Consider the following 22,942-nt stretch of genomic DNA (forward strand, 5'->3'; position numbering starts at 1 on the left):
TGTAAGCCTGGGTCAGCAGCTGCCAGGGACCAAGGCATTGCCGCCTGTGCCACAGATAGTATTCAAGACCGAGTGCCATGGGCTGGGTGTTTCCTCAAAAGCTTATTACTTCTCTTGTGGGAGCAAGGGAGCTGAACACACACAGAGGTCCTTGCATGTCTCAGACTGTGTCACCCCCATTTCCAGCCTGAGACAAGGCGGTCACCCCCGCACACGAGGGACCCAGCGTCCCCCCTCACCCAGGCCGCTGGACACAGCAGGCGAGCAAACATCCGCACAGATGCCACAGGATGAACTAGAGCATGCAATCCGAAATTAAAACCTAGTGAAGCTTTTTTTCCCCTTTCTTTCACATGGATAAGGCAGGATACAAGATGTACAGTGAGCGGGAATAACAGTGACCGTCAGAATAGAAGAATCTTAATTGGGTTCAACACAGAGGCTGACAAAAGAGGCGAACAGCAGAGGAAACAATACTATACAATTCTCAGGACAATCAATCATTTATTAGTTTAAATACGTGTTGTTGGTCAGCCTGCCAACTCTTGTGATTTTATGGTCAGCCTCATAATACCTGCTATTTTTTTCTTAAAGCCCCAGCCACTTGAACCTGGCTTCTGTCTGACTCTCAGAGAAGTGGTTTGGTTTTTTCTTTCATTTTCCCTTTTCCTGATGTTTTCTTATCTGCAGAAAGAAGGCCAACAGCACTATCAGGTTGCATCTTAAAACCACAGAAACAGAGAAATAATGCAAATGTACTGTGATCTGATTTAAAACCATGATTTTATTATTTTCAAGGTGGTTTTGAACATTTGGAGTTTGTTAATACTCTGCTTACTAAAATTTGGGGTGGTCCAAACCATAGAGAGAGCAGCCTTGGCTGTTCTTGAGGGATTCTTTTCAAGTCAAATTCATGTGTATTTTCTGCATTCAGGCCGGGTAAGCACCACCAATAGTGCCAGCTTTGATCCTGCCCCATACCAAGGACCAGGGCTCGGAGGACCATCAGCAGCAGCTCCCTGCCTGTGGCAGCTGGCAGGAGCCAGACCCCACAGGGAGGGACGCTCCCAGGCTCCCAGCTCTGCAAGTAGATGTTGGACACCCCGACTGTTTGGGGGGGATGCGTAGGACCAAGGCTAGGTCACAGGTACCCAGCTCAGGGGATGTGTGACCCTGTTCTCCCAATGTCATCCCCAGGTGCCTCTCCTTACCCTGGAGTCCAAATAGACGAGGATTTCTGCAGCAGACTAAAGGAAGGCACAAGAATGCGAGCCCCAGAACAAGCGACCGAGGAGATGTAAGATGCCTTTCTTTGCTGCGTTGTGTACCGCTGCCCTCTCAGGCTGCCTCGCAGATGATGTACGAGTCTCCACAAAAAGTACTCCGTGCCAAGATAAGGAAAAACAACCCGATGCTGCCTCATATGTTCTTGCTGTCATCAGCATCTTCTTGCATCCCCCCCACCCTTGGCCCCCTGGCCCCCCCATGGGGTAGGAGAGGGTGAGGAGGGACGTGGACGCGAGCCCAGGGCACCACCGGGGCTGGGCTGCGAGGAGAGCTGAGCGAGCAGCCTGGAGGAGGAAGGTCATTCGTTCCTCTCCAGGTTTAATATTTACCGACATGCACACAGATAAGTGCTAGAGGAATGTGACATTATTAACATCGTCTTGACTTAGGAAGCAACAGCGGAGGCTTCCTCGCAAACACTCGGGTGACAAGGGTCCACCCTTTCCCGGAGATGGTTTCTGATGGCAGAGGAAGGTGACGGGGAGCCTCAGCCTCCCAGCCCGTGTCGCCTGCGGGTTTTGCCTGAGCCCTTCCACCGCAACGTCAGCCGTCGCTCCCCAGTTCCCTGCCTTCAGGTGCAGCCTCCAGCTGCTGCTGCATGGCCAACACTTTTTCGGAGGCCTGGGGGTGTCCCAGTGAGACCCTGAGTTTGCAGCCCCTCTGCCCTGGGAGCGGGACGGAGCGGCCTGCCCAGGGAGGCACCTGCAGCACACCGAACACGCATCCCGTGGCACAAATCATTCAGGAGCATGAACATACCCAGGGTATTTTACCTCTGGAGGCAAAATCAAGGACGTGTAGGTGTCTTCGGTGCCTTTTTGAGTGCTGCGTCATGACTCTAAATAGCAACACTTACCAAAAAATAGTTCTGGAAGAAGAAGAAGGATGCGAGCCAGCCCTGCCTATCTGGGAGTATTACCCATTGGCTAATTTTATTATCCTAGTGACAGTAGATAAGAGCTTTTTTTTTTCTCTTCCACATATTTTATTGCAGGAAGGAAAGCTCGACTCGACCAATACGAGGAAGTGACACATTCATATAAGTCATCTCAGGATGCCTTAACTTAAACATTGCCAGTTAATAGATGTTTAATACAAAGGTTTAATGGTTAATTAAGAATAAAAAAAGAAAGTATGACTAGTTGGCTAAATTATTCTTTTGATGTTGTCTTCCCGGTGTGTTGCGGGAAGAAGGTTTTTTTCTTTTTCTATGGAAAGTTTACTCTTTTACTTTTAGTAAGAGGCCTCGGTGGTGTTGGAGAGCATGAGGTGGGCTCAGGAATTAACTTTATCAATGACAAGCTGTCAGAGACTGCGCTGCCTTGGATCAAAGTGAGCTGTAACCCCATCATGTGTTCATTTTGGTTTTGTCCTCACAGCTACCAAATCATGCTGGACTGCTGGCGAAGCAATCCCAACGACAGACCAAGGTTCTCCGAGCTGGTAAAAAAACTGGGCGACCTGCTGCAAGCCAACGTCCAGCAGGTACTCACACCACATGCTGCGACCGAGGCAGGGGCGACCGGCCACACGGTCCCAGGAATAACGCTTTGATTTCTTGTGTGCGTTTAGGAAGGCAAAGACTACATACCCCTCAACACTATATTTACAACGGAAAGTGGGTTCCCCCCGGCATCCGATCCCTTGTGCAATGAAAATTTTTCTGTAACAAGCTCAAGTTGTGGAAGCACTGAAAATGTCAGGTGAGAGAAGCAAGATTAAGACTGAGTTTGTTTGTTGGGTATTGTAGCTTGCTGCATAGCCTGGTTTGGACCTGGGTGGGAGAAAACACCCAGAGACACCCCACATGGTCTGAATGTCTCACCAGCCACCCAGCCACCACCACCGGGATCCTGTTGGGCTGGGACAGCCCATTGGGGTGTCTCTGCCCAGGGGGACCATCAGGTCTCAGGCACCGTGATAGGGGCAGCTGTGTGCACCCCAGGGCAGGGGAATGAGATTTGGTGGGGTTGGGTTAACAAGTCCCTTTTGTGTAAACTACCTCAATGACCGTTAGGCAACTGCTTAAAGAAACAGAGAAATATCCAGCGTTTCCTGCTTACGCACTTCACACTCTCACCAAAAGTTGTCCTGCTTTTCTCGTTGAACAGATACATAAACACTTTCAAAATAAAATCACCGCAGTGCATAAAGACATTTGAAGAGCTTCCCATCAAGGAAACGCTTGTATTTAATGTAAGTGACTCTTGGGCCAAATGATATGCCATTTATTTCTTTTTATTTGTGTGACAGATTTATACAGAGAGACTCAAGAAGGGGTTTTACTGCTTTGTCCGCTCTATTGATAGGAGGTGCAAGATTAGCTGTGCTTGCAGCATGGTGTTATCCCATGTTCTACAGACTGGGGACAGTAGATCCTTGCTGACCGTGCAATGGGCTGCAAACAGTCCTTCCCTGATAAGAAATGGCCGGTGCCAATAGCACTGGAAGGTGAGGCTGCCAGAGTCCCATCTGAGTCCCACTGGTGTGGGAGACCCACTTAAAATCCTTTGGATTTTCATCTGAATAATAGTGCACAAATGAGAATCATGGGTGACATTTCCATCAGAGGTTCCTGGTATGGACAAGACCTGGCGGACAAGCTGGGGAAATGTCTACTGACAGGGCACATATACTGTCCTGGTAGGGATGGGCATGGGTGAGAGGCTGGGGGAAGCTTTTAGTGACCCAATTATTTGCATTAAGCGGTGGGAGGCGGGAAAGGCACGGTGGTGCTCTCAAGGCTGAACTAGTGGCTGGCCAGAACCTCACCTTGCGTGTAGACACCTTTCTTTTAACACTCTGTACCTGCATTAATGGCACATATTTGCTGCATCCCAAAGCAAGGACAGTTTGGAAAGGCAACATTAAATACCTGGGAATTGCAGCACCCCAAGCAGCACGCAGCCGCTGTCTTCTAGAGCTCTCTGAGCATAAACGACCACACCGATGATGAAAATTGGATCGAAGAGGAATTGAGCCCATTGCAAAAGTAACATTCTATAGTTAACACCTAATAGGTTTGTGTCTTTCTTTTTTCTTCAAGGATTACCAAGCAGACAGTGGGATGGTGCTGGCTCCAGAGGAACTGAAACGCTTCACATGGACAGGCAGCAAGCAGAAACGGACACTCTTTGGGTCTGTATTTTATGTTCCCTTCTTCTCCTTCACATTTCAGAGGGCAAAGGAGGATTCAAGGTCCTTGGGCTAAATCATGCCTCATGAAAGTAGCTGAGGTGTCCCCAGTCCCTGCAAACACTCTTGCTGAAGTGTGTCCTGCTCAGTTGAGTCAGCAGTCAATCAGCTCCCACACCTAACCCTCCATATGCCTTTGAGGAAACGGATAACCCTCAACCCCCTCGATGGACATTGCCAATATGATTTATTGGCACTCTTTTGATCAGCCTGATCCTCAACTCAATGCCAGGCTGGACAAGTGAGTGCCAGAGAGCACTAAACCAAGGTAGAGGTAGGTAACTTGGCAGGGGAGGAGGAGGAACGTGTGGCTATGAAGGATTTACAGTTGTTTCTGCAAGTCCCAAGGGCACTCCAGCTGGGACAAGGCTCCCTGTGCTTGTTTTTGCCCTTCTTTTCCATGACTCAGCTAAGCACGGCCCATTTAACACCCATGGGCTCAGGATGCTAAAGTGGCAACTTTACAATAGATGGATGTGAGGGCCTCACTTCTCTTCCTGCCTTTAAGCACTTTAATATATTGGCCACCTTCCTCCACTTAATTCCTGACAGCTGCCCAAGCAGGCAACTAGGGCTGCTCTAAGAAATGTATTGCACTGACATGAACTCTTTTTAAATGGGAAATGTTTATTTTCTCAATGCCAGCAGTGTCTCAGTTCCCAGCCGCTGCGAAGCTGGCAGTATCTGCGGCTGGTTTCGGCTCGCTGCTCTCAGCCAGCCCGGGGACTGCCCAGACCCAGCCCATCGTTCATCTTACGCTGGCAGGAGGTCAAGGCCATCCCGCCATCCTGCCTGTGCCCAACTTGTCAGCGACTTGCAGCTGGGCAGGCTGGGAGGTGTAGTATTGTCTCGATGAACAATTGGAGCTGGCTAAAACGTGCGGTCAAGGCAGAGAGGACTTGCTTCAAGAAAAATTCCAATGACTAAGAGGGCGTTGGTTAAACTCACAGAAATACATGTATGAGAGCGTGCACGCTCACACAGCCAAAATACACGGCGTGCAGGGTAAACGTGCTGCTGGCAGGAGTCTGCAATGGAGCACTGCTCATGCGTGGCAAAGCCAGGGTGATTCAAGCCACTCCAAACAAGTGCTGGAAAACCCTTTCTCCTGCCTTGACCACTCACATTTCAGAAGAGAGGCTTGTGAGCAATTTTATGGCACTTTGATTTTATTGAGACAGTTTTCCACACTCTCTTTTGAGGAGCCAGGTACTACAGAGCTTGGAACATGTGTGGATATTAGAGGGCTCCAAAGGACACAATATTTCCTAGAAGTGGTTTAACCCATTTTTTCTTTGTGTAAATGTGACATTTCTGAAGGCTGCTCTCAGCCGCAGACAACATGGCAACCTCTCCAAATGAAATGCCTTTTTCTTTGTGTGGCACAGAATATATGGAGTGTGCCTCAAGCATCCGTCCAGAACTGCTTTAAGGAGCATTTTCAGCTGCAGAAGGAAAAGGAATGCTTTGATGGGAAAAAAAACCTGAACTCAACAGTAGCTGCTAGAACGTAAATCCTCGGGGAAACAGAGCAGTTGGCTGAGAACATACAAGGTCATCTGGCCTGCGAGCTAAACAAGTGGTACTGTAGCGTTATGCCAAAAACCACTTACGTATGTGAATGCATGCAGTGACCTTTTAGTCTGCATACATTCCTAAAAGTGGTAGCTTCTTAGCTAAGCATCCTTTACTTAGGCTAAATTGGAGCAGTAAATAAATACCCCTGAAAGTTGTACTGAACGCCTCCAATGGAGCCTGGAGGGTTTGACACATGTAAGCTGATCTAACCAGATGCATAGTCCTGCCTCTTCCCTTGCATCTCAAGCATCCTGCTCTGTGGTCCTGCCCACTCTCATGTGCTGACATTTCTGCTTGTCTTGCCTTGCAGAGAGCTGGTTCAGGTTGCTGGATTATCAGAAGAATGGCCCCAGAATAGTTTCTGAGCAAGCAGCAGCAGCCCACAGTCAGGGCAGCCGGTGCCAGCGCCAGGCCGAGGAAGGGGTCACCCTTCTCTTAGCAGCAGCTCGCAGTTAGATCACCTTCAGTGCAACGCCTAACCGCTCCCAGAGCACTGACCGTCGCGCTGTAAACGTCAACACTGCAGTTTAGGACCAGATGCAGACAAACGCACTCGCACCAGCGGGTGGGTGCTGAGCCGAGGCTGAGGGTGCTGCGGGGCCGTGCCCGTGCTGCTCCCCGCCCACCTGCAGGCTGGGGCAGGCTGGCCTGCCTTCCCCTGGGCTCCTGCATTTCCCTGCTGCCCCGGGCAGAACGATTGGCTCGGGGTGGTTTTTCCCCAGTTCGAAGCATGTGAAATGGCATGCGAGCCAGCCAGGTGGGGTGAAGCTTTCAGACCAGCACAAGGGTGTGTGCATGCCCTGGAGCGTGGCATAAGAGGATTCAGACTTGGCGGGGCTACGTCTGTCGCGACAGTGCTGAAGGACTGCATAGGGTGGAAGGAGCCAAACCTGGTGCATCCCACCTGTCCCCAGAAGTGCACCCAGGGTTTGTTTCAGAGGAAACTAATCACTTCACTCCAGGAAAGAGCCAGTGCATGCAGTGGTGCTTACTCAGTGTGACCAACCTGAGAGCCAGGCCTGGGGGAGAGCAGAGCGGAGAGCCAGCTTCGCTGACAGTGCAGGGGTACCCCACTGACCCAGGCAAGTCCCCTCCCCTCAGGCTTCCACTGCTGTGGAGGGAAAGGCACCAACACGCAAAGCTCACCCTTGGTTTCACTACAGGGAACGAGCACCAGCCCAAATCCTGGTGAGCCCCTCAGGCCCAGGAGCACAACAGAAATGGTTGCTACGTGTCTTGGACTTGCTATTGCCATTGAGATGAAAGTAAATGATACTGTGAACAGCATAAAGAGAGATAAGTCTTTCCTAATGCAAGGCCTCAGGTAACAAGACCCCAATAGAAAGGTTTGGGGGCAGAGAAAGGACAACCTTCTGAGCTCTGCTCCTTTGCAAGTGGAAAGGATCCCAACTGCAACTCTTCTCTAGCTTTTCAATATTGGTGAAAAAGCCCAACCCAAGTAAGCCAAAATCCTCGGGCTGGAGCAAACCCTTGAGTCAAAGCAAATAGCTAATCCACAAAAACAGTGAGAACTCCACCACTTGTGAGCTGGAACAAGTATCTCGAGAGCTGCAGCCAGCCTCTAACCTCACTCCGTTCTTGAATCTGTCAGGAAAGCAGCAGCCATTTTCTCCAACAAATGATCCCAATTAAAAAATAACTAGACACAGTTTCTAATTTACATTCCTAGAGTGGAAAGAAGATAGTCCACAGCTAGAGGAGCCTTTACTGACTGCAAGCTCGGTCTCCAAATGAAGCCTGACTATGAATGCCAAAACCCCGTGGGCTCCCTCAAAGCTCTCTGTGGGAGTGCATGCCCAGGTACAGCAGTGCACTCAAGGTAAAATTAATAGATGCAGCTCTACTGGTCTAAAGGTTTATTAATTAAAGCAGAAGCCAAGTCCAGCTCACAAGAAAATTCTCAGGATGCTAAAACCTGATGATGCATGAGAGGATCAAAGCATGTTGATTTTAAGGCTCATAACTTTGCATGCATACTCCACTTTTGCCAGCCCACTGCTCCCTAAGACTCACAATTACAATGTAAATCACAGAAGCGTTTCTCTTTAAACACATCACAAAAAGTCCATTGAGTCTGCGACTAACCTTGTCACATAGTTATGGAATTTATCCCAAGGCAATTACTTCTCCATCTGCCAACAGATGCAATATAAAAATATGGGATGCATCAGCAATCCTCATCACGAGGGCTCCTCCTCATGAACTCCATCCATCTACAAAAAAATGTAATGGGCTTGTCTTCTTGGGAGGACCCTCCAATTTCCTACAGTAGGCAGGAGACAGAGACCACACTCCTTAAAAAGCACACAGGCTCGTGAGTTAACGATTCAAGAAACTGTCACATCTAAGAGAAACTGCTACTTCTCCATTTCCTAATCAGAAAGGCCCTGTGCTACCAGTTCTGTACTTCACTTAAAGAACTAACAGTGCAAATTAAAATTAAAAGCACTGGGCTTCGAAAGCCTCAACAGATGTTCTGACTGTCTTCTCTGGAATTCAAGACTAGGGTTGCCAATGTTTCTGACCTTATAAACAGAGAGGGGTGAAGTGTCCATGCACTTATAAAAATACAGGGGAGGGAATCTAATTTTAGGCACTGTGGTCCAACATATGTTTACATTAGGATTTCACATGTAATCAATGATGGAAAATGCTCTGGCTCATCCTTTATCTACAGATAAATCTTTGGTATCTAAGTTCAATGCTGTGAAAATTCTCTTTGCCTTAACTTTCTTCATTATTGAAAGAGCCCTTTTAAGCATCACGCTCTCTGAATACAGGTGAGAAAGCACTGCAAGGCAAACAGTGTCTTTAAGAGTGGCTCAGCTGAGAATACATTAGAATCATAGAATCATAGAATCATACAGGTTGGAAAAGACCTCTAAGAACATCGTGTCCAACCGTCAGCCCAACACCACGTCCCTAAGGGCCTCATCTACACGTCTTTTAAAATTTCCAGGGATGGTGACTCCACCACTTCCCTGGGCAGCCTGTTCCAAGGCCTGACCACTCTTTCAGTAAAGAAATTTCTCCTAATGTTCAATCTAAACCTCCCTTGGTGCAACTTGAGGCCATTTCCTCTCGTCCTATCACTAGTTACTTGGGAGAAGAGACCAACACCCACCTCACTACAACCTCCTTTCAGGTAGTTGTAGAGCGCGATGAGGTCTCCCCTCAGCCTCCTCTTCTCCAGGCTAAACAATCCCAGTTCCCTCAGCCGCTCCTCATAAGGCTTGTGCTCCAGACCCTTCACCAGCTTCGTTGCCCTCCTCTGGACACGCTCCAGCACCTCCATGTCCTTCTTGTAGTGAGGGGCCCAAAACTGAACACAGGATTCGAGGTGCGGCCTCACCAGTGCCGAGTACAGGGGGCAGGATCACCTCCCTGCTCCTGCTGGCCACACTATCTCTGATACAGGCCAGGATGCCGTTGGCCTTCTTGGCCACCTGGGCACACTGCCGGCTCATGTTCAGCCGGCTGTCAATCAGCACCCCCAGGTCCTTTTCCTCTGGGCAGCTTTCCAGCCACTCTTCCCCAAGCCTGTAGCGTTGCCTGGGGCAGGCCTATAAAAGGCAGCCTACAGGATAACTGGTCCTTTGTGGGACAGGAAAACTGTAATTCAAACCAGCAGTTCATGTCTGCTGCTGAGAGAAGCCTAAGAGAGGAGATACCCAGACCTTGTGCCCTTCCTCACAAACATCAGCCATTTATCTTAAAAATTCATCCCAGCATTAGGTTTTGAGAACACCTACACTAGTAGTTTTCTGCTTTTGCCCCAAAGCTTGGGACCTTTCATTACTTCACTCCTGCTCAAAAAAAACAGAGTTCCCTTAGGAAGAACATTTAAGTGTGGGGGCCCTATGGGGATGCACAGCCCAGCAGCAGCACAGATGCCAGACACTCCACGCTACTTTGCCCTGCAATGAAGTTTCACTCCCTAGCACCTGCCACAAATGAGCAATTAGAGCTTAGGCTGAGCAATCAAGTACTCCCTGTAAGCACCAGGACTCTAATATTTACAATGAACACAAGCACCTTAATAGTGATGTTCAGTCACGGCATCTCTGTTCAGAAGGGGACTCGAGGGGGACACAGGAGGGCTCTTTCAGTCCTCCGTTCCGCCCCCCCATTGAACAATCCCATCTGCATCAATGCTGTTCCCATCATCTGAGAATAAACAAAGCTGCTTCGTGTGATGTGGCTTTGCTCAAGTCATTAAAACAAACGCCCGTACATGTTAAATACGCTAACAGTGGCGCTGCTTTGTTACAGCGTGAAAGGTGCCAGCAGGAGCAAGGAATCGGTGCTTTCTGGAGTAACCAAGCCAAGAAGTTTCTGCAGTTTCAGCTGTGACCAGCTCAGTGACTCCAGGCGAAGATACACGTATGGTAACGCAGTGCTGGAGAAAATGAAAGCGTACCATTCTCCCCCTCCTGACTACAACTCCGTCATCCTTTATTCTCAGCCACCTGTTTAAGTACTTCTAGGCCAAGATTTAAATACGCATTTAATCCAAAAAGGTTATTCTGAAACACTGTCAGTTTAAAAACTTCGACCCAAATAATTTTAATTATCCTAAAATTTAAAAAGATATCATTGGCTTAATCTCAGTGATCTGCTTTTCTACAGACTGCAATAAGCATATAAAAAATATAGCAAAATACTAATGCTTAGGCCTTGACTTTCCCAAATGCTGAACACCAACAGCTGCCACTAAAATCGCCCAGTGCTTCTGAAAACCTGGATGGCCACCATTACAGAGAAAAGCAGTTCGCTGTGTGGTCCCTGGAGCAGGATGGTATTTCATGCTCTAGTCACCCAGCCTCCACTCGGACTCAGGTGCAGCACCAGTGTCCTGGTCGGGAGAGGCAGCTGGGAGCCCTCGGGAGCCCGCGTTAGGCACTGGGGAATTTGCACACTATTGCTGGGACCTGTGTAGTGCTAGAAAATAAAGGATTCTTCAAGACAAGAGAAACAAGAAACAGACCACACTCTACAGTTTTTAGTGAAAACTCTACTTTGAGAAACTTGAGGAAAGGCTAATGCTCCAGGGAAACTGAATTAGCTAGCTGGGGATGGGGCATTACACGGCTCTTACTGCTTCGAATGGCAAACGCGGTAAGGAGTCTTGTGAGGCAAGAATTTCCAATTTGTCTTGCAAAATACAATTGGCAAGAATAGAGGAGAACTAAGATCAGAGCCAGGGCTGCAACAACAGGGAACACAGATCAATTCGGTTTGGACAAGCCTGCTGAAATCAAGTAAATATTCTTGAAGTTTTGCACTTTGTCAGTATGCCAACACACACACACTGGAACCAAGCCACAAGGTAGATACGTTAAAGCCAAGCTCTGTCCATGAAACCTCATGGACCTTCTAACACTGCACTGATTTATTTATGGGAATCTGTCTGAAAAGACAAGATGGCTACTAAACTGCATATACTTTAAATGAATTGATTACTAGAGAGTTTGAAGAGATTAGGTAGAAATGACAAGACAATCTCCTTAGAAAGTTAGGGCACCTTTGCTATGAAGACAGTTGAATTTCCAGGTTAGTTACCAGTATATATGTACATGAATAAAAATGTATCATTCATTTGCAACAGACTTTTGTATAGCATCTCAGGAAGGGCGTGAATGTTCTTTGTTCAAGAAGCGTAAGATGCACCATCCCCTTTCACCTCTGAATTCAATATTAAAATGAGAGTTGGCCACTTAACACAGTAGCCCTGACGTCTTCCAAATCAACAACTACTGCCCAATCTCAGCTTCTCGTGGTCCACTATAAATATATATTAACTAAAATGCTACATACAATATGGTTCTGACCTCTTAAAAGTCAGCTTAGGAGCTATGACTTTAACCCACTAACAGACTTAAAGGTAAATGACCTTTTGCATACTTACAAAGAAAAATGTTCTTGGATATTCAAGTAAAAGAAATATGTACTGCTACTTCTAAGCTAAGTATCAATTCTAGATCTTCCTGGCCAAGAGATCATCAGTTTTAAGTATCTATTGCACTGTCTCTTGCTGGTAAATTATATTTGATCTTGATCAAAACAAAAGGAAATTTTAAGAACCATTTCTTAACTCCAATTGAACAAAAATAGTTATGGGATGATGCATCTCAAAGGAAAAGTTTGCACAGTGTAAATATATAAATATGCTTTTTGTGCATAAATATTTAAGAAAAACTGGTCTACAAAGATTACTTTTATATGAACCCCCTAAGTTTCTTCAGATGTGAATAAGTCTTATTTTGTCTTGCATTTTCTGTCTTCATATAATGTATTTGACTGCTAAATTCACATAATAAAGTTTGCTTTTGAAAGAATCCGCAGAGTTCTGCCAAACTAGTTTATCTAGTGTCAGAGACTGTTGCAGCAGATGATTCAGCACTGGGCAGCACCAACACATACAGCAAACAATCCATTCCATGGACCAGTTTTGTGAGCAAAGGAGAATATGGAATAACTGCACAGAAGGCACACTTCTCAAACAACAGAGTGGATACAGCAATGGACACTTGTACCGCTCCCTGTGTGAGTGAAATCCCCTAGATCCAGCATATCTAAGAAGTGCCTACTGCTGTCTAGAGGCAAAAAGTTCAACTCTGCCTCTCAGAGAGGCAAGGTTTCATGGTGGGGGAAGGAAAAGCAGCCCATTGACAAACATCCATTAACTGCCCTCCATGCCCAGTTACTGCTGCAGCTAGAAGATTTGGTACAGACGAAAGGACATGAGTTAGCACCTTAGGCTTGGTAGATGCTTTCTCTTCTTCAGAGAATCTCCACATCCCCACCCCACCCATCAGAAGCCGGGGATGCTGCCTCCACAGAGATGTTCAGTTGAGCGCTCTCTGCTATACAGCATTTTATAACCTGATGCGATCTCCAAGCCGTACTGCATATGAACTACACACAAGTGCTGGAAGGAAGCGGAGATGAAACTTTCTTTGGGGAGACAGAACATAACGGGATCACCTACTGCCGCAGGAGTTGTGTAGCTGTTCCTGCACATTATTAAGAAGGAAACTGGCGACTAGAAAAGTGCATCAATCAAGCTTACTGCAGCTTATATAATAAAATTTCTAAGCCACTGCAATTTAAGTGATAATGACTCCATGTTAAATGTATGCAGGGACTATTGACAATTTCACATATATTGCACAAAATTTCACATTACATAAGCATGGTCAGGATTGGATGGGTACAGGAGATTTTATCCCACCAGTAAATCATCTCACCTTTGCTGGTTAACAATACCAAAAAATAATTCTGGGAAATGAATCTGTCAGTGACTCCACATGCAATTAATATATTGAGCTTTTTTGCCCAATAACAAAGTAAACATGAAAGTAAGGGTACTTTAACAGAGTTTTCAAAATTAGGGCTTGTCTAGTAAAGCAGACCTGATCTGACAGAAGCAGATGGGACTTGACTTGGGAGTTAAGGAAATGTGTATTAGTACAATTCTAGTCAACAACATCTGTAAGTTTTAGGACATCTGATATCCTGTAAGTGGCAAGCACCAAATACACTTTGTGACTTGTGACTGTTTAAACTCTGCATTGCAGAGTGAATACAAAAGAAATATGATAGAATGAAATACAATTCCAGCACCTGTATCCAACTTCAGAACTTCACATTGTCAAAGTAAGGCCACGTTATTTCTGGTATTCTTTATTAAAAATACTGCTGTACACATGAAGAATGAAAACAGGATTAAAGATGAGTAACACATATTGGGATCATGACATTAGAACTTAACATACTGGTGCTTTTTAGGGGAAGCAGTTGACACCTGAATTACTGAAACAAGGGCAAATCAAAAATACATAGGTACCCTCAACAAAATATTTACAATATAGTAAATACAGCAACAGAATTTAAAACAGATACAAAAATTAAAATGACCAACATCAGATGATTTCAAAGGTTGTCCCTTCTGTGCTTTTAGCTGTAAAAAATAGGAAGGTCAGAATTAAATTTCCCATCTGGGAGGGCACATCCTGGTGACTCTTCTTTTTAAATACAGATACACAGTTTTTCCTACGAATGGATCAAACTACAACTTTAGGACAACCTTCTAAATGGAATTAAAATGGGGTAGAAGGGCTCTCCCCAAAAAAACACCCAAGCTGAACTTCAGACTGTTCAAATCATTCCCAAATACAGACCAAATGAAATAAATAGAAAACAAAGCTCAACTTTTTTTTTTTATTTTATGTATTACCTGACACCAAGTATTTTCTGGCTGACATTATGTATGAAAACTTATTAGCTGTCTACCTTTTTATTTTTAAACCAAGTCCTGAGGTTACTAGGGGCTGAAGCAAACTGACATTATGCGAATACACACAGGTTTGCAATTTAGACATGTTTTGCAGAGGGTGGTTTGCTGGTCTAAAAAGGATGAGAATTCAAGCCCTATTTTACCCCTGCCTTACACTTTCACAAAATATTGGTCCACAAATTAAATTTTCAAAGGTTCCCAAACCCCACAACTGAACAGATGATCCCCTTTCATTTTCAAAGAAAACAATACTGGAAAAAACCTCAGCCCGCTTATAAATTAAGCATTTCATATTTCTTCTAGAATACAAGTACTTCTTTTTTGTACAAAAGAATTACAATATGATTTGTCAAAAAACATATAAAAGACAGCTGCTCTTCCTCAAATACATGAGCTAATGATAAAAGACTGTTTTGCATGTTCACTTTTCAAAGTTCCTGTTCCTTTTATATTAAAAAGAACATTCTGGCAACTGTTATCGTTTGAATATTAAACATTATGTTCCTTTTAAAATTCATTCGATCAAATGCAACAATAATCGATTTTTAAACTCAACAACTGATGCTACCTAATGTGGCTTCAACCACATTTTCTAAAATGTGTAAAGCATGTCCCTAGTCTTCAAAGCTTTCGATGTGAAGAGAGTTGCTTTTTTCTTGATGCAAGTCTCAAGGCGGAGAATCATTTTAAAGCTTATAAAAGTGGACAGAGAAATATTAAAAACTTCTCTGAAAACTACAAATATTGAGAATTATTAAAATTGATGTCAGTAACATCAGTTGCAAGTGCTTAGAGTCTGTCCTGACCTTTTGAGTTTCCACATTTTCTTCATGGTGAGCACCCAGTGCTATTAAAACATTCAGTGCTGGGAAAGGATAGATACAGTCTTCACTACTGCTTTAAGAAAGGAAATTCCTACATATTTGGCAGTCTTCAGTATCAAAGTGTAGGTGTTTAACTAGAAATCCCATGAATACCCAAGTTTGGAGACAACTGCATGTCCAAATATTAGAAAGGTAATTGAGGAGGAAAATTCCAGACTTTTGAGACTGAATTACTTCAGGAATATTCATGTGTTGAGTATTATCAAAAGTAATATACTTTGGGCTAAGCAGTGACTGCAAAGGCACAGCAGATCATTATCCCTCCAGATTCAGGCTGTAAAACTTGAAAAGCTCTTGATGCCAGACAACTGCTGTGTTTAGTTAATCTTCTTTTAACAGTGTCTTTGTATCTGTATCCAGTGTAGCGTACCATAATAAAGCTGTGGTTCAAAGAACAGAACTTTATACAAAAATTATACTGTAAATAACCTAAAGTAATACACTCCTGAAATTTCAGGCATTTGAACAATTTCTTTAAAAAAAAAAATCTATTAAAAAAATTGCATAAATGTAAATGCTTCTGACTAGCAGGAAAACGTACAAACAGTTTTTAAAAGGCGCTGGTTGTGTTTAGAGCAAGTTTGATATGCTCCTTAAATTATAGATGTTTCCCATTATGCTATTTTCGTCACTTTGCTTAGACAAAGTTTAAATCAAATCACAGGGGACTTTCTTTCCTTTTTTGTCAATTCACCAATACTTCACTTGACTGGTTTTAAAAAGTTTTGTCTTCTCACATTTCTTTGAGCTAACAGTGGGTGGCATACAGAGCTTGCATACAACACACTTTTACAAAGGTTACGAACTAAACGGTCATTAATAGAACACAATTTCTATTAAATTATTTACCTGGTCCTTTATGCTATTCTGGGTGCAAATAATATCAAAAATGAATAAATTTTGCTATATCCTCAGTGACAAAAATGTATCCCAGAAATGTCCTTGCAAAGAGTTTCCCTTAAGTATACAATGTGGCAAAACTTCAGAGATCAGAAAAGTCTTAAAAAAATTAAAATTAGTGCATATACAAGTGGAAAAAATAAAAGCAGGAACATCATGCACCTGATGTGTTCCTTAATCTAAAATAAATTCTTCACAGATAAAGCCTCCAATGGCAGCCTTAGCTCTAGGATAAGTGAAACATTCTTCCCTTCAAGTAACAGTGTACCTGACTGAAGTGCAAGCAGCTTTGCTCATCTCCTGTTTGTTTCCCAAATGTGAAATGAGATGACAACAACAATTCAGCTGTAGTGCAATTTGCTATTGGTTAAGTTCCTCAGCAATGTCCTGCATGCTTTCAGCAAATACTACAACTGACCATTTGCGGCTGCAATCAGTTCTTGAAAAGTATTTTCAAAGCAGCGTTTTAAATCGCTGTAAGTTACCACAAGTACACTCTTCTCATCTCTGGAAATGAGGCTTATTTTTTCTGGCACACCAGCATCTAACTGTAACAAGAATGCAAAAGATAAAATAAAAGAAGTGTGAAAGAAATGGCAAAACATTTCCCCAATAACAAAAGCAATCAATTTCTTGGCAAGTACATTGTTGTGGTGCAGTTCAAATCTGCTAACACCACAGAAAGGAAGGATCCGAATTGTACCACAACAATGTACTTGCCAAAAAATCGAGACATTTTGGTCTTAACCTGATGGATGTTCCAAACCTTTGGACTAGGTTACCATTGTTTTCTTCCCTTTCCATAAAGCTAATAATCCTGCAATGCTATCCTCCCCTGTGTAGAAAGCCTGGCAAAATTTCCATAGCTCCTGATGAACAAAACCATGTTTGACATTACATTTGCACAGAAGATCCACAAGCCTCCACGTAGGGTAGGTAAATTACTTCTTGCCCACTCTAAAATGAAATAATGGATGGACGAGCCCCAGGTAGTCCGAAAACCAGTAGAAACTCAAACCTCACATTTTTGGCAGTACTGGAAACAAACTAGTTCCTAAGCTGTATGGTACATTTCATCCCTTACTCTAACAAACAAACAACCCCCCCTCCAAAATTACCTAGTTATAATCCATAAACAAATAGATAAGTTGGGGTTAAAGATTAAAGTCTGTTCCATTTATTTTTATGTTTTGTTCTGACTTCTCAAATTCAATATTAAAAAATTGTATGTTACACTGTACTTCAGAGATGTACCACTAAATGCTAATTTGGAACAGAATAATATCCTATTTTACATGCTGAAGTCCCTTCCAACACCATATCTTATGTTCTCCTCACTTTGCAAGAAATGTTCATCAATGGAGAATTGTCAGACTCCCTTAAAATGCAAAACTGTTGTAGCTCTGTTTTAGTTGATATATTGATATTTCCAAATACCCGATACTACAAACTTTCTTGTTCCAATACAGTAGGTGGGGCAGAGACAAGTGGGATATGACACTACTGAGACAATCTTTGGAAATACAACCCCAGCAGGATTAAATAAATGTATTATAATGTGGTACTGAATAGCAGAACAATTACATTTGTCACTGAGATGTTCCACTAGCTGCTGTCTAGAGCAACACAGCAAGTTAGAAATTTCTTGCATTTGTCTTCTAAAATAATGTTCTGAGCATAACCTTAAAAGCTGGAACCTGCCAAATTTAAAGTTCTTGTTTTGTGAATAGCGTGAGAAGGACAAAAGCAAACCAATTAGCTCTTAATGCCTGTAGAGTAGGATAAAACCACCAGTCTCTTCCAATATCCATTAGAAAATATTATCATGATTAAGGTGTTTGTGAAATATTGTCTACTGTTCCCATTAGCATCATACAAGAAATCAGTGAATTACCTTAATGAATGTAGGATATGGAAGATCTGTATTAAGAAAGCCACACAGCTAACTAGAAACATCAATATTTATGGCTTGCTTTCTCTCCTCCTGTGGAGGCACAAATCAGTATCTCAGCTGAAAAGATCCTCAAAACGCCACATTGAAAAAAAAAAAGATTTTTTTTTAAAACAATAGATTAATTTTCATTCAAAAGGAATGCTTTTGGAGTGTAGCAGGAAAGCCCAAATAACCACTTCTACTAGTGCACACTACAGTTTCAAAAGTGTTTTTTAGAGTGTATTTCCAAAGTAGAGTTCTGTAAGCCTTACATTTTTTTGTGTGCTGAGCCCACGACCACAGAAGAGAAGAGCCTCTGTTTAAAAAGGTAAGCCATGAACACTTATAGAACAAGGGATTCTTTGACACTGTCTCTTACCTGACCTATGAATTCAGGACTGTCCCCTCTTGCTACAGTACTGTATGGGTCACTGCTTTCAAATCATGATGGCATTTCACTGCCTATTTGAATATCATGCTTTCTTTTTGATTTAGTCTCAATCCCTTTAATGTCCTTTTTAAAGTGATTACAGACACCAACCAGAAAGATAAAAAGGAGGTTAAAGAAATGCACAGCAGTGGTCTAATAGGAGATCAAAAGCCCTGACAATTTAGAAAAAGATTTAACTGTAGTTAAGTCAGTTGTTACATGTCAAAGGATCTGAATATATTCGATTTTTTCTGGAAGAGAAAGTTGGCTATCCTAATCCTAGAAAACACAATACTAGCCACTGAAATTGTATACTGTCAGTGTCTGCATCACCATTCTCTACGGAATGAGTGGAATGACCAAGCAGCTACAAAAAAAAAAAAAAAAAACCACAAAAAAAAAGGAAGTAGCAGCATCCTAGTCTCCTATGAATTACCGAAGTTTGGCAAAACAATGTAAAATAAGTTGAAAGCTGATCTGCCAATAAAAAAAAAATCAGCTCATGTACTTTTTTAATTTATGGAGCAAGACAAGTTCTACAGCTACTGAAGATCTTGTGGTCTCTCACACGTCTCCCACTATTAATCATGAGAGTGCTCAGCTAAAATTTTGCTAGTGGGGCAGCTCTTGGAAAACTGCAAATAGCTTTGTTAAATCAAGCTTGGAAAACAAAGGGCTGGAGAGGCTAGGGAAGTTATCAGAAGTGGACTTAACATTCTAAGTCAGAAATTTTCCAGCACTGTCCTAGATGGTAAGGATTTTGCACAAATTTCTTTTGCAGTTTCCCTCCTGTCTCCTACTCTGGTCAGCACGTTTAGGAATGGATCCTCTTGCCTTATGACCATCCTCTGTGATAACTGTATCAGCAGAAACCTCCCCCAGTTAAAGGGGTTTTATGGATCCTTTATGCTGTGTTGAAAGGCCAGAGTAGCATAAAGGGACCAGCATTGCTTATCCATAGTATTCAATGCATTCTAGGATGAAAAGTTAATACTGTATCTCATGCTATATTACCGAATTCCAAGTTTGAATATTAATGTACTAAGTTCATTTAAAATATCCATAATTGTTTGAATATTAGCTTAGTGAATACATTGTTTTCATCCAAAACAGGGGGAAAATAACCAGTTAAATCAACAGAATTAACCTGCCAATGCCAACTTGCTTTGAAGTGGAATATTATTTTAAAGAAAGTTAACCCAAACAAATTTTTAAAAGCTAACCCAAGTACAGTGTACCTTGTTAAGACATGAGATAATGTGACTGAGGTCAATCCAAGGAGTACCCGCTTCTGTCACCTGATGGAAAAGGTGATCTCGAAAGAGCTTTAGTAAATACCTGTCTCCAGTTTCTGACCACGTTGGGTCCTTCTGAAACCTGGTGTAAAACAAAGGCTCAGATTAAAGCTCAGAAAGTTAAGAAAAATCAAAACCCACAGATACACGACTCTTCAATCTAAACTGAGTAATCTTCTGCTTTAAGCTACCTGTTATAATTTGCTATTAAATTACAATCTCCCCTTTGCCACAAACAGAAGGTAACATATTCAAATTTCTCAGCTGAGGTACCTGAAGCTAATGCCTACCAAAGGCCCACAAAAAAGTAATGGAAGAAAGCAAGAGTTATCTTCAACAAGTTTAACATGTACATGTTAGAAACCAGCATTACAAACACAACTCCAATTCTATTCAATAGGATGGAAAACAGACCATGAACACATCATTTTTGTGTAGTAGTTGATAAAAAACAAGCTGAAAATTAACTAGCTTAAAATCAGTACCTACCACCATTTGCTACAGTTAAAGCAAGCTATGGATTTCCTCAAAAACTATTGTCACTCACAAGAGACCGCTAAGGGAAACCGTACTAAAAACAATGAAGCAACTTTGGCATATCTATTTGTAGCCTTCTCTTCTCCTTTATTTAAAATTTTGGTCAAAGTTGCTTATCTTATTTTTCTCAAGGCTTCTTAAATACTCATTTCTTCAGGGGCAAATATGGGGAAAATGTTTAGCTTAAATTTATGAGGGAAGAAACCTTGCATTGCAAACTGGCTTTTACATACTCTACACCATGAAAACAAGTATTTCTTACTCTGGTCTCTCATTGATTGTTCCCAATTTTGCTAGAAGCCTAAACAACCTTCCATTTTGCACCTCCTAGAAAACAAGAAAGAGGTTATTGAAGTTCCTGAAACATAAAATTAAGACACTTGTTTGCAAAGGATATACAGCAGTAATGCCAATGAAGCACCATTAATTACAACGATTTATTTATTCTAAGAAGAGGGTATAATTTTTTCAGAAAGAGATCAAATGCATTATATTGTGTATCAGTAGCCCAATGCTAATTTTAGCACTTAATATTTAAATTATAATGTGGAGATTTAACGACTAATGACACCTTGCTGCCTCAGCAGGAACTGGATCAGGCAACCTAAGTCTTTGTGGAAACATAAGTCTAGTCTCTTGCCAGCCTACACTTACAGGTATGCTAAAATATAGTAAGTTAAAAAAGAAGAATATGTTAATATATATACACAAAGTTATCAAGACCTGCAGAAGTATACAGTATAATACCTTATTTCAGGTAAAGATGAGAAAGAACATAATTTACCAGATTTGTTTTTCAGAAATGCTTTGTAGGCCATTATCAGTAAATATTTAGCAACAGTAATATCAGACTAACATTCGAATTACAGTTGATTCCAAATATAATTTTTAAAGAAGTTTTTCCAAAAAAAGCTAGACAGTATAAATTCCGAGTCCATCAATGACAGAGACAAAGCAATGAGAACGAGCTCACACAAAAAGACAGAACATTAGAATTACAGATGCTTAGAATACGTGCAATTGAAAAATTGATTTCATTTTTCCTCATCAATTAGGATACAGTAAAAAGAGTTACAACCTAGCTTACATTAAACAAAAGATTAACCACAGTGTAAGTAAAAGCTGCTCAAAGCTGGCAGGAAATAAAGATTCTCTCCTGATATTATTCATATTCTCCAATGGCCCAGCTCTCCAACATTATTCATGCTAAGCTGCATCTCATTCCATGCATGATCATATTGATTTCAAATGAATTCAGTCTGGAGTAGATTAATGTGCACAGCTGCATAAATAAAGTAGGTCAAGGTGATAATAGCTTGACCTCAGACAACCTATGGGTTGCAAGACTTCTATTACCAGTCTAAAAACACACAGTGGAACAGCTTGTACCACAACTGTAGTTACACTTAGAGACTGACAGGGAAGACTTACCTTGTCCCAGCTAGCAGAGGTCTATACAACCTCCAAATAATTTTTTGGTATGTGGCCAAATACACAAAAGCCCAAACCGCGTCTGTGTGAATGCCACTGCCTTGCAGATTCCCAGTCAATGGTGACACAGCTGAGCAACAACACTGGCACTATGTCTCCAGGTGGCCTCTCTGCAGGCTTGGTAGCCTGTAAGGCAGGGAGCTCTTCTACAGAGTGGATTAGAGGACTTGAAAAACTGAGGCTCTGAATGCTGTGACATACAGATGATGGGAATATTAAGGTGAGGAAGGAAAGGGATAGAGTAATGGGGTCACTGCTGTGGGAAATATGAGTGTTACAGGAGTAACAAAATATTCATGGTTTCAAGAAAACAAAGTTATTAACTACATACAAACCAGCTCCAGCATCAGAAGCCCCTAAGCTACAGATGACTGTGTACTTGGAGAAGACGTGCTAGTCTTGTTCTAATACTCTCCCCTAAGCATCTGCTTTGGGGCAGTAACGAAAAGAGAGTACCAGGCTAGACTTAAGGGATACTGTAGCTCTGATGTTACTGAGGATGTGGTATTACACACAAGTTACGGTACAACAGCTAATTAGCAACTGTTATTTATCACTGTCAGGTAAACAGCTATTGCCAAACTGGGGGCTATGCAACAACTTGAATTTGTAGTGGCTCTGCTCACCTGCCAGTGATAAGCAACTGCTACAAACAACCTGACTGAAAACGTGGACTGCTTAACGCTGATTACAGGACAATCTCCATCTTTGTTATAGGAAAAGGTCCACCTGCCCAAATTTGTGCAAGCACATTGAGCCACCTTAATAAGAAATGATCGTAAACATCTTCAGAGCAGGAGTAGTGGCTGACTCTGATAGAGTGGGCACCTGTCATCTAGAGCTCTGCATCCAAAGTAGATACCGTCTTGCTCTTCTACAGCTCTTTGCTTCTGATAGATTTCAATATCTTTCACTAAGGAGGGAAAAACTGTTATCCAACAAGCCAATGGTGGAGAAATTAAGAGAACCAGTCCATCAGAATCCCAACCATGCCTCTTAAAAGAAATTCTCTATGAGGGCATGTAATGGAAAGGAGTCACAGGACTTGATTAAATCCTTAAAAACTTAATACCCTATCCCATACATCTTCAG

General features: G+C 42.6%; 2 protein-coding genes across 12 annotated transcripts in view; one reads left to right on the forward strand and one right to left on the reverse strand.

Moving 5' to 3' along the window:
• Positions 1–12,413, forward strand: part of FLT1 (fms related receptor tyrosine kinase 1) — a 112,748-nt gene extending 100,335 nt beyond the window's left edge. The window contains exons 24-29 of the mRNA XM_075139842.1: positions 1,198–1,297; positions 2,667–2,772; positions 2,860–2,990; positions 3,399–3,483; positions 4,334–4,425; positions 10,354–12,413. Coding sequence (XP_074995943.1) covers positions 1,198–1,297; positions 2,667–2,772; positions 2,860–2,990; positions 3,399–3,483; positions 4,334–4,425; positions 10,354–10,558 — 719 coding nt within the window. The 3' untranslated portion in view covers positions 10,559–12,413. The remainder of the gene's footprint in view (positions 1–1,197; positions 1,298–2,666; positions 2,773–2,859; positions 2,991–3,398; positions 3,484–4,333; positions 4,426–10,353) is intronic.
• Positions 12,414–13,751: 1,338 nt separating this feature from the next.
• PAN3 (poly(A) specific ribonuclease subunit PAN3) overlaps positions 13,752–22,942 on the reverse strand; it is an 81,378-nt gene continuing 72,187 nt past the window's right edge. For 7 of the 11 annotated variants that reach the window (XM_075139853.1, XM_075139848.1, XM_075139847.1 and 4 more), the window contains 3 exons: positions 20,622–20,686; positions 19,766–19,904; positions 13,752–16,712 (listed from right to left, as the gene is read on the reverse strand). In XM_075139853.1, the coding sequence (XP_074995954.1) occupies positions 16,572–16,712; positions 19,766–19,904; positions 20,622–20,686 (345 nt within the window). In that variant the 3' untranslated portion in view covers positions 13,752–16,571. The other 4 variants (XM_075139851.1, XM_075139850.1, XM_075139849.1 and 1 more) reach the window with 4 other exon arrangements.

This window comes from Calonectris borealis, chromosome 1 (genome assembly GCF_964195595.1).
Source record: "Calonectris borealis chromosome 1, bCalBor7.hap1.2, whole genome shotgun sequence".
Taxonomy (NCBI): Eukaryota; Metazoa; Chordata; class Aves; order Procellariiformes; family Procellariidae; genus Calonectris; species Calonectris borealis.